Source organism: Clarias gariepinus, chromosome 15 (genome assembly GCF_024256425.1).
Source record: "Clarias gariepinus isolate MV-2021 ecotype Netherlands chromosome 15, CGAR_prim_01v2, whole genome shotgun sequence".
In the NCBI taxonomy this organism is placed as follows: Eukaryota; Metazoa; Chordata; class Actinopteri; order Siluriformes; family Clariidae; genus Clarias; species Clarias gariepinus.
In genome coordinates, this window is record NC_071114.1 from 23285128 (window position 1) to 23297747 (window position 12620).

A 12620-nucleotide genomic window follows, 5' to 3' on the forward strand; every position below is an offset into this window, starting at 1 on the left:
GGTTTTTAGAATTCTCAATTATTTATCATTTATAGTCTAGTCATGGATAACTCATGGAAATAAAAAAAAAGGGTTAAATGCTCTGGAAATATTAATAATGCATACATTTTGATGTGAAAGAACTGAAATGGTGTATTTTAGGGGTAAACTTAAAAAAAATGCATTTCCACAGCATCATGTTTGAGGAAAATAATTAATGACATTATATTCCAAAAACAATGTTTCTCGAATTGCTTTACTTTTTCTGTTTGCCAGTGATTACATTTTTAATTAATTAAAGAACTTTGGGGGCCGAGCTGCCTCAGGCGGTTGGGGTTCTGGGGTGCAGATCAAATGGTCCTAGGGTTTGAACCTCACCACTGCCAGGTCACAACTGTTGGTTCCTTGGGCAAGATCCATACCCCATAGAACTCAGCCACTGCATGCAGTGCTGAACTCAAGCCCAGTTAAAAAAAAAAAAGGGAAGGTTACAACCGGTAGCGCATCCGACGTAAAACCTGTGCCAGATCTTGTGGATTAATAGTCAGCCCCTCCCCAAAAAAGGGATGTTAAACATTTAAACATTTTATTAATTTGCAGTTTTGTTTAATGGTGTATGTTGTGAAACATCTGTTAAACAAGTTAGTTCCTGTTTTCAGTTATAGCTGCTTCAGTGGTTTCCCCACCTCCCTTTCTCTCTCGCTCTCTCTCTCTCTCTCGCACTCTCGCTTACTCTCTCCCACTCACTCTCTCTCTCTTGCATTCTCTTTCCCTGTTTCTCACGCTCTCTCAAAGACTTTCATGTTTCTAAACAGTTACAGCAATACTTACTCAAATAGGTACGAAGCATTGACATTGGAAACTCCTTCCCAAAATGTTATATAAATAAACATCTACCAGAAAGCTTCATCAGCCCTATCAACCATCCCTGTGCAAGTTGTTAAAAATAGAACACTATTACAGTGAGCACGTTAATGTACAGTAAACATTGCACCCTGAGATAGTCAGAGCTGCTCATATGGAAAATTAACCAACACTTTCTGACCAACCAGAATCGAGTGTTTGATCATGCCTTTTAAAAATGTTCCACAGTGAAGTGTTACTGCTTGCATTAACATTTTTTTGCTTTGGGTAAACTAATAAAATATAAACACACACACACACACACACACAAAGGGTTGCCTTTAGCACTATCCTTCCAGGTTTTAATAACGTGTTAGACAGTTCTTAACCCAATTCCAGTCACTTTAATGTTCTCTTTGCTTGATGCAATAATTTGACCCTTCTAAAACAATGACCTTTTTTTTTTTGGCCAGGCCATAAAGATATCCTCTTTTCATTACACCCAACAGCATCGCTATTAGATTTCTTTGGTGACAAATGACAGATTTCCGTTTCAAACATCAAAATATTTCTTTATTGGTGAATCTTTACAATCTTGTGCTCAACAAAATACTTTTAACCAACAAACCAACTGAAAGCTTATTTTCACAAATAGCGTATGAATAAAAGGCCTGAAATACTGCAGAAGAAATGAAGACGTTTATTCCTGGAACATGAGCGGGTCTTTTTCTATTGTTTACTGTCAACACAAATATAGCAAATTACGTGTTCATGCTGTAAATAATAGCTTATTTTACGGTGGATATTTTTACTCATGTATATGATAGTAAAGTGAATTTAGAGTTGGCAGAGTTAAAGGTACTCCAATTAAGATTTTTTTATGATTTCTTTGATTCCATAAGATAATCGAAACTGAACTATGTGTATCCTGTGTGTGTGTGTGTGTGTGTGTGTGTGTGCAAGCGAGAATAATTACAGTGCATACAGATTTCTACTAGGTTTGGCTACAAGTGTGTACTACGGTAACAAACTACAACTTACATGTGACGTTTGTGGCTTTTTGATTGAAGCCGTGACACCTGAAATCTTGATTAGTGTACCTTTTTACATTAGTTACAATGTGAGAGATTACGATGCAGTCGGTCCGGGTTACCATGGTAACCTATGCATCGCTTAGGCGTGATCACCATGGTAACATACTGTATGCCTTCCTTACAATTCACTTAGCGCGAACCCTCTTTCTGGCTGGTGTGTGACCGGGAAGAGTAAGTCAGCCGTAAAGATCCATTTATGTGGATGTACATGTTAAAGTGCAGTGCATCAAGGGATGTACAAATAGCAATATTCTGCGCTCTTGGGCTAATGGTTTAGGCCTGGTGATGATCGTTGATTTTCTCCACCCAGGTTTATGAGGAAGCTGCTGCTTCGGCTGCCCCAATCATAGCAGTCTGACGACAAACTAAGAAACAGAAGGGTTTTTTTAGTACAGTATATACATATACGGTTGAAAGTTTACATATTCTTAGGTTGAAGTCATTTAAAAAAAAATATTTTTTTCTTCACAGAATTTATGTTAACAAACTATACTTTTGGCAAGTTGGGTAGGACATGGACATAGGACATCCTTATGCATGGCACAAGTAATATTCCTAATACAGTATTTTTCACATAGATTATTTCACTTAGAATTTACTATATCACAATTCCAGTGGGTCAAAAGTCTACATACACTCTGTTGACAGTGCCTTTAAACAGCTTGGGAAATTCCAGAAAATTATGTTGTGGTTTTGTCTGGAGGGAAAAAAATTGCAGGATTGCAAGCTGTAGAACACCATCCCAACCGTGAACTATGGGGGTGGCAGCATCATGTTTTAGGTGTGTTTTGCTGCAAGAGGGACTGGCACAATTCACAAATAAGATGGCATCATAAGGCAGGACGATTACGTGAGTATCTTGAAGCAAGCAGTTAACTCAAGACATAAGCAAGGAAGTTCAAGCTTGATTGGAAATGGATCTTACAAATAAATAATGACCGAGCATACTTACAAAGTTGTGGCAAAAAAGGCTTAAGCACAATGAAGTCAATTTATTGGAGTGGCCCTGACCTCAATCCAACAGGTAATTTGTGGGCAGAACTGAAAAGGCCTGTGCAAGCGAGGAGACCTACAAACCTGATTCAGTTCTGTCAGGAGAAGTGAGATACGATATGAGGCACCATATTGTAAGAAGCTTGTCTGACCCACTGGCAGTGTACTGTAACCTCTTTTAATTAAGTCAGGAATTGTAAAACACTGAGTTAAAATGTACTTGGCAAACGATTTCTTCTGATTTAAACTGCATTCATGCTTTTATTCCTTATATACAATTACAACAATTTGCCAAAACTAAGATTTAATTTACAGTAAGCAGACACCTGAAATGTTCTTGCAGGCTATGGGGATTTGAGCTTGTTCAGCTCCAGGATCATTAGTTTGGTCAGGCACTGGTGTTGTACAAGAAGGCCAGTCAGAGTTCAAGTGGGGGTTAGGGTCAGGGCTGTGAGCAGGCTGTTGAGTTCTTCCACTCTATCCTTGGCAAACCATGACATCAAAGAGTCTGCATTGTGCAAAGTTGCATCGTCATACTGGAACTGGGTACTGGTTTAAGCTTCTTTGTAGAGTGAATGGAAAATGCAATGCTACTAGCATATAAAGACATTCTAGTAAATTGATTGCTTCCAACTTTGTAGCAACAGTTCGGGGAGGAACCCCATAACACCCGATCAGGTATCAGCACCAACATCTCTTCAAAATCACAGCAATTTCCCTGTAGGATGTTGAATCTGATATGAATGTGATGTGATCTATTTGCTGTATTTACCTTGTTGACGAATTCTGAGGATAGGATCCCCAGGCCAGATCATCATCACTGTCATATCGTCGAGGATTGTCAAAAAAGTAGCGTTTGGTGGAGAAGACGTGACTGGGGATGGCAGATGCACTCTAGACAGGAGTTAAGAGACACAAAGTAAGTATGATATTAGTCCTTCAATTTCATGGAAAAACAATATACTGTATACAGTATAAACACCGTCTGGCCAAAAAGGTCACTATTTAAGAAGGGTCGAATTATTGGGCTGCATCAAGCAAAGAAAACAATTAGGGAGATTTGAAATTACTTATATGAGGTTAAGAACCCTTTAACATGTTATGAAAACCTGCAAGACGAGTGCGGAACCATCAACTTTGTGGTCAGGGAAAAAGACAGACACACAGATGTATCTCTTCTGCACGGTATCTATCGATTTTTAAGGATCACGCGTTCCACTCGCTGAATGTTCACGAGAACGTCTGCAGTGCACTCTAAGCCACCTCGTCTGGGATCCTCATTCATGGACGTATGGGCTTCTTTTTAATGTTTATGTTTAACTGCAGCTAAGAGTCTAATCTTTCCATAGTACTGTGCTTCTATAAATGTCGGTTTTATACCTTCATTCATGAGAAATTTCATCACCAGTCCCAGTTTAACTTGAACCATAAAAACACAATGTAAATATAAATAATGAGTTTACTTTAGATTAGTGAGTGGTCTCACCTCACCTTGTTGTTGATTCTTATCCTATAACAGCACACCCCAACTGATTTACTCAACTTATTCTTACTTTAATGTTTCTAAAATGCTACATTAGTAGCTATAACACACATTTTTAGCCTCAAGAAAACAAAATACAAACATCAAACGTGTTTATGGGTGAACTTTAAATCGTATTAATATAACTGACTGCATTTCTGCTTTTTCTCTGACACGTCTAGCCTTTATGTCTCACCCTGTCCTGTGCTGGCTTGCGAACCCTGAAGAAGAAAACCACCAGCGAGGTGGGCAGAAGTTCCCAGACGAAGAGAATCACCCCGAACACCACATATCCAGCATCACCCAGATTGGACCGCAGGTCTGCCTGCAGGATCCGAGACAAGACAACAGAAGGTACTGTTTATGAGTGTGTTTCATTCTCAAAAGGAGGCATTAAAGTCATTGTTTTGTGTGTACTTACACAATCCTGTGTGTTTTAAAAGAGGGAGGAGGACAGGATTGATAACAAAGTGATACTCACCTGGTCAGACACGTTGTACCAGTCATAATCGAAGGAATTGATATTTTCGATATTCGTTAAAGCTAGGACGACGAGATTGTAGCAGGCGCGTGATGTATACAGGAGAATCACCATGATGCCGATCAGGGTCACCTGACACACAGAGGTCCCCTGTAACCAGCAATAATGGGAAGATGATGTTACACATAATAACCAATTAGGAAGAATATACGTGTATGTTTATAAGTTGGCTTAAGATATAATTTATGATTTTGTGAAATGTATGTACAAGCATTTGTCATTCTGATATTTCATTACATTTTTAATATTCTGTATATTGCAATATAATGAGATGCAAACTCTTGCAATACCACTTTTTTACATACAGTAAATGCATTTCCCTGATTGTGTTAATCGTCTCTCTTGAGACACATACTGTACCTTGGACTCTAGATAAATACTGGCAAGTGACATCTTGGCCACCTTGTAGAGACAGACGGAGAGAGAGATGGCACAGAGCACGAAAAGGGAGTCGTTAATGGTGACGCGCACCAAGACGATAGTCTTAACTTGCGCATCCGACATTTTAACCAGCAGAGCACAAGCCAGATTCACCAAGAGGAAGAGCAGACTAGCACCCACAAAGACCAGGTACAAAGGGAACCTGACAGAGAGACATAGAGCGAGAGAGTGAGAGAAGGTAACCACTCTATACAATCCCTCAGTATACTGTATTAGGCTGAACAAGCTGTGGACTTGCTCAACATATTCTACATGCATTGTAATAAAACATAAAAATATTATGTTAATTATACCCTTAGAATAAGTTAAGTATTTATTTGGCTTTCCTTATTGATTTTTTTTTTACCTTCTAAACCGTAAGACGAGAAGAATAGATATTTTATAAAAATTCATATAAATATTATGTGAACACTCTGCGATTAATATAATTAAACATTAATTGTGGCTCTATGAGAAAACATATAAGCAAATCATCTAACATATCATTGAAATACAGTACTTGGAAATTCATAATTTCATGACACATTTGATATCTTCAGTGGATAGTATTTATTTATTGATCGATTTTGTATTTTTGCCAATTTGTTAGGGTTAATTAAAGTGCTCTTTAAAGGGATTTGGATTAATATATCTAGGCTAATAATAAATAATAATTATTAAATCTAGGCTAATAATTTTTCTTAAAGCGTGTATACATAATAAATATTTTAAAAGCACAGATAAAGTTAAAAGTGCAAGGTACCATGACGAGTACTATGAATGAATTGGTTAAAGAGATCTGTCCTCTGTAGTGTGGGTAATCATGGAAGCCGAGGACTAGTGTATAGAAAATAAAGAGCATTGCCATTCTAATGGGCACTTACTTGTACTTGAGCAGATGAGGAGAATACTTTGACTTGGCCTTAAAGAAAACCTGTGAATTACATTAATGAGAAAATGTATCATTGGGGGGAGGGAGAAAGTAACCACTCTATACAATACCTCATTCAGTCTCCCGTATAAGCATGAAAACATGTTTGCTACGCCTCATTAACAGTAGAATCGATTTATTTTCAGTTACCAACAGTAAAATGATAATTTATTAGCAAATTTAGAATATTATGCTAACTCTAAATATCGTGATCATGCAGTGGAAGCTGATGGAGTCTAGCGTAGCAGTCAGTAAGCTGGAGAATGGACAACTCGACAAACTTGGCCACGGGCCACACCTCCAACCTGAGTCTTATTCCTGTGTTGGAGTGATACCAAAACTACATGCTGAGGAAGATCATGATTCCCCATGACTTCCAGATGGCCGATGTCCATTTTTATGGATGACAGTGTGTTAGTCTCATAAACCATATAAGCAGGCCAATTTGAGATTTCTAAAAGACAACCTGAGATCAAAACTCACTCCTTTCAAAATTTGACAGGTCCAAGGAGTCCTAACTGAAAACAGGTTTGAACCTTTCCTTCTTTCGACTGACAGTGGTACAGGGCAAAATCACATGATTTGAACTACCAACTAGAGCAGGGATGTTCAACTGGATCCAGAAAGGGCCATGTGGATCCAGGCTTTCATTCCAACCAAGCAGGGGCTACACCTGCTAGTCTGTTAAAAGCCAAAAATGACCATTTAAACAGGTGTAGCGTCTGCTTGGTTGGAATGAAAGCCTGCAACCACATGGCCATTTCTGGATCCAGTTTGACTCCATAGGAGTTTGATAGAACTAGAGTGCTAGATTAAGACCCTACAATGTTTATACACTGATCAGCCATAATATTATAATGCAGTGTCTGGCACAGGATGTTGGCAGCTGATCCTTTGGGTGCTGTGGATTGTGCATGTCGGGCCTCTGTGGATTAGACTTATTTGTCTGGCACATTCCATGGGAGCTTGATTGGATTGGGGTCTGGGAGTTTGTAGGCTGGGTCTGGCAGTTTGGGGCTCTTGGTCGCCTGTGACTCATGCACGGGGGGCTGTGGTGCACTGCAGCATTGACTTTTCTTTTGTGATTTGGGCTGCATTGGCTTTTCTGTGGGATTAGATACTGTACGCTGACCTTTGGGCCCAACAGGCATGGGTAAGCCTTGGGTGTCCATAATTCTGTTGACAATTTGCTGTATATAATTAATAATAAAAATGAATGTCTTAATGTTATTATGGCTGATTGGTGGTGTATATCTCCTGCTCAGTGTTAAATCAATACTGGGGATTTTACAGTGTAATGTCAGTGGGAAGGTTAGAGCTCATCTTACCATTGACCTAACAATATGGCAAAGACGATGAGAAGTAAATCTAAATGGAAACAACCATGGCATTTACCACTTTCTTCAGTAATACCTTCACCCATCAATGCTGCTGCAGACATTTGTCTTCTTTTTCTAGCTCCAGCTATTTCCTTGTCTACCATATTGAAGGGTAAAATCCAATCATCATTATTCATTCCGCTCATCAATGCTAAGTGAAATATTTATCCTACCAAAGCAGTGCAGCGGTTTAATATGGGCAGTATTTCAATGTCCTTGTCAATATTTCAATGTCCTGGATTTCCTCTAATCATCTACAGTACTTAAGATGTGTGTCACAGGGTTGATGAAACAATAATGTTAATCAAAAATATTGTTCTGTTTCCCCTCAGCGAAATCAATGAGCAAAATAATGCAAGTGTGTGATGGCTTAAAATTGTAGGTTGCATGATCGTAAATATCGTAAAGGTTCCTTCAGGTGGTTGCTAAATGAGGCTCATAGTTCCAGTACAAAACTAAAAACAGTGATCTTTAGGCCATTGACAATTTCTGGTTGAACATCCAAATCTCTAAATAGATAACTAAAAATTTGCATGATTTTTTTTTTTTGGCACAACGTTTTAGCCAAACTACGCTGCGATTTACTTGTACTGTAGTCCCATACTCTATTTCAAGGCCTGTACTGTGATAGATGCACGTCCCTTATTTACAGATGACTCTTTCTGGAAATTGTGACTGATGCTGGCTGAAGCCAACACTGTACTTCAGCATAATCCTAGTGATGTCATTAATATTTCATGTAGGTTTGCTCTGAAAAGTAGGCCAATCAAAAAGCAACATACAGTATACTCAGCTCCTGAATAATCTAGAAGGCTGTTTTTGGTCATTCTTCCACTTTTACAGCCTTTAAGTTCCAGGATATTACTCGCCCATATAATTACAGCCCTTTCCCTTTAGCTACTGAGTAATAAGCATGTTACTGAATAACTGAATAATAACTTAAACATTAACAGGCTTAATTCTGTCCTAACTGATCCTGCATTATCGTAATGCTTTGATTATATATTATATTCTTCTTCTAGCATTTCTGAGAAAGGTCCACCCCTTATTCCTTGTCGTCTCACCTGTGCACAGTAGAGGTTCATCAGGCTGAGCGTGAAAAACTGCAGGCACACTGGGAAGCAGTAGAGCAGCCAGAAGGCGAAGGGCCCAAGAGCGTTGGCCGTCACACAGTCCCTGAAGTAAAAGGAGAAGAGCAGAGCACGCAGAGCAGCCCACAGCAGGCACAGGAACAGGAACACCGTCTTGTAGCTGAAACGCTTGTGCCGGTAGCGTAGCACCAGCCACAGCTGGGCATAGACGAAGGCGAAGAGCAATGAGTAGAAAGCCGTGTAGGCCACCGTCAAACCCAGTTTCACGTATGGAGGAACAGCTGGGCTTAAGGTTGCCGGGGAGAGGGATGCATTGGATCCTGATGCCCTCGAACCATCCGCCTTCCCATACTCTGTCGGCTGAGTGTCCTCCATCTTTCTCCACTCTCACTCCCTGTCTTTCTCTCCTGGCTGCTGGTTAAGGTCTGGTCTCACCCCGAAAAAATCACAGCTCCGGAGCTGTTCTTCTCACTGCTGTTGCATTCGTCTGTTTCTATGTCCATGTTCACGCACCTGCCCAAGACCTATAAATGTGTGAGAGAAAGGCAGGGGAAGAACAGGGAGAAAGGATGAGGCAGGAAGGAGGAGGAGACATGAAAGGGATAAGCATGGCTTCCTGCAGCCGGGAAGAGAGAGGACCAGGAGCATGTGATCTGGGTAGGGCTCTTTCATTGGTGGAGCTATGCAAAGAGAGCGAGAGAGAAAGTAGACACACCACCAGTGTGTGTGTGTGTGTGTGTGTCTAAGTGTGCGCAACTGTTAAGATGTGACAGGATTCACATCATTCCCTGCTGCTATGGCTTTATTTCTCTAGGGATGGGGGCTGCCTTTGATTATTTTCCACATCAAAGGATACTAAGCCTCCAATGGTTGCAGCGCACATTTTAATGACAATATAAAACCATCAGATGGCGATGTTGTGCTTTTCAAGCGTCAGCAATGAGCCATTACTGTAGTCCTGGGCCACTCATAAGTCCTTTGGGAAGGATCTCGATAATGCTAGAACTATACATGCACAGTCTAGAAATTAAATGCCACAGTACAAGGATGTACCTAACACTTTTGCCCAATATTCTTAGTAAAATAGCACAGATTGCATGGACAGATATAGCATTAAGGTGTGCGCTTTAATCAGGCCATTATAACACATTTAGGTTATTGGTATTTACCCAATACAGTGTAGCTTTGGAAGTGTAATTCAGACCACCATTCTGTTAGAAGGTGAACCTCTTTGGAGACTGACCTTGAACTGTTTCTCTTTTAGTATTGCAGTCTATCCATCTTGGCTTCAACGTCCACCAGGTTCTCAATCCCTGGTGATGTAAAGCACGCCCACGACTCCAATTATCATTACGCTACCACCACCATGCTTCACTCAGAAACACGTGAGCAGCAAATATAGGGTTCAACCAAATAAAAATGACATTTTGGTCCTATTTAGAGCAGAAAACCTTTTCCCACATTATATTTCCCATATGTGAGCTGAGATCGCAGAATGGAATTTCATATTGGAGTTCTTCTCACCATTCTTCCATAAATCCCAGATCTCTGTCCCATGCTTGTTTTGATAGTTTCTTGGTCTTCTCAATGCTGTTTGTTTAGCTAAGTTCTCCAACAAACCCTGGGGCATTGCAAGAATTGGTGTATTTACAATGAGGACACATTAGACTTTACTTAGATGCTGTTGGACTCCATTCAGTTGATTATGTGAATTGTGAAAGCAATGTGCCGTTACAGCTAATTTAACAGATTTAATAGATTTCCAAACTAGTTTAGAGATTTCACAGCAACAGCAATGCGATTAAACTTGTTTTTAGTTGTATTTTTTTTTCTTATGCATAGAAGTGAGATACCAGCACTGTTAGATCCTCTGGGTTTAAATACCAGCACTGTGTAGATCACAGAGAAGTTTAGACTGGTGGTGAGACGTTCAGCTCTACATCTGGTTTTCTTCACAAGTAAAGATATAAATCACTGATTAGCACCAAAGAAAAGTGTGTGTTTGCCTGCAGACACCTGACGCCAACGTTACATCAAACGTCCTTTCAAGAGCAAGGGTATTTTATCTTTCTTGCATTCTTGCTGTTTTTTTTTTTTGCCTCTGAGTTGTTTGTCACATTTTCTTGCACTTATACATAATGTGTATATCACCTCACAACAATAATAGCTGTCTAGTTATGAACGATTAGTGATTTTTGGATTTAAGTGTCATTTCATTGTGAGAGTAAAAATTTGTAAAAAAGTGATGCCTGACATTAATTTGTAAAAAAAGCACAAAAACTTAATTGATATAAATATAAATAATGATGAATTGGTTATAGGATGGTGTGATGTTAAGAACTGCATAATTCTTATGTATAATTACATTAACTGCATGTTTATTGGCTTCCCACAAAAAAAATCATTTAATTGACTAATATAAGATTAGACATGCCGTTCAGCTTACTGTACATTTTACTTCAAAGCATCACAATAAATGTGTGATATTTTTAAGGGCTAAATTTTTTAAACGATGATACATCCTTATTTTCGCTTTCTAGTTTGGCTGCGTTCGCTTTTGTTATCTAGATAGCTGATTAAGGTAGAAACCTGAGCTAGTAACGTACCCAAGCCTCTAATAACAAACTGGACTCCATATTAACTTAAACACATCTTCTGTTATATTGAACTTCCAGCTGCTTAACACACAGTATAACTGCAGATCAATCCCTGCTATCTGTTATGACCCAAATGAGGATGGGTTCCCTGTTGAGTCTGTTTCCTCTCAAGGCTTCTTCTTATTGTCATCTCAGGGAGTTTTTCCTTGCCACCGTCGCCCTCGGCTTGCTCATCATACACATTTTCTCACATTTCATACACACTTCCATAATTTTCTTTGGATTCTGTAAAGCTGCTTTGAGACAATGACCATTGTTAACTGTATGCCACTATTATTAATACTAGTAGTAGAGCAATGTTATTATGATACACATCACCAATCAGTTATGAGAGAAATCACATAAGGTTATTATATGGAAGATGATTTAATTTCATTCTTCTGTTGGTGAGTTAAAATTGTATTGATTCTTTTATATTAATAATAAGCACTGTCGCCTTGCACCTCCAGGGTCTAGGTTCGATTCCCGTCTCTGTGTGCATGGAGTTTGCATGTGTGCATGGAGTCTGCCCGTGCTTGGTGGGTTTCCTCTGGGTACTCCGGTTTCCTCCCACAGTCCAAAGACATGTAGGTTAGGCTAATTGACATTACCATATTGCCCGTAATCTATGAATGAGTGTGTGTATGTGTGTGTGCCCTGCGATGGATCGGCACCCTGTCCAGGGTATACCCCGCCTTGTGCCTCCTGGGATAGGCTCCAGGTCCCCGCGACTCTAAATACCGGATAAAGCGGTATAGAAGATGAGAGTGAGTGAGCATACGCCAATTCTTTCTGATTAACATTAGGAGAGCATGACTAAAATTTAGATCAAGGCCCACCTCATCAAAGTAGCAATGCTATAATAGAATGTAACAAAGTGTATGATTCGTACCTTGGGGGGGAAAACTTTTGTGTGGGTCGTTATTGCGCTCCCGGCCCGAGATTAAGACTAAATGGTTCTTGTTTGACATCATTGTCATGGCAACGATCCACACGTGCAAAGAACAGCTCAGTGTCTCCCTCTAGCGGCCACATCTTTTTATGTGCCAAGGTTTAGCCGCGCGACAAGCACGCTCACACTAGGGCGCGACTCCGTTGCGGTGCTCGTGCGTTTTCCACGATTAAAAATCCCAGTTATTCAGAATCAGCTTCACTCTTGAACTCTTTTTTCCTGCTTGAAGCATTAAGGCC

At 39.7% G+C, this 12620-nt stretch overlaps 1 protein-coding gene across 1 annotated transcript; it reads right to left on the minus strand.

Moving 5' to 3' along the window:
- Nucleotides 1-1389: 1389 nt before the first annotated feature.
- Nucleotides 1390-9419, minus strand: gpr137bb (G protein-coupled receptor 137Bb). The gene is made up of 7 exons (XM_053512441.1): nucleotides 8767-9419; nucleotides 6277-6326; nucleotides 5333-5555; nucleotides 4913-5062; nucleotides 4628-4756; nucleotides 3682-3803; nucleotides 1390-2281 (listed from the first exon to the last, which is right to left on the minus strand). The coding sequence occupies exons 1-7, from the start codon at nucleotides 9166-9168 to the stop codon at nucleotides 2182-2184; spliced, it is 1176 nt and encodes a 391-aa protein (XP_053368416.1). The 5' UTR covers nucleotides 9169-9419; the 3' UTR covers nucleotides 1390-2181.
- Between the last annotated feature and the right edge of the window lie 3201 nt (nucleotides 9420-12620).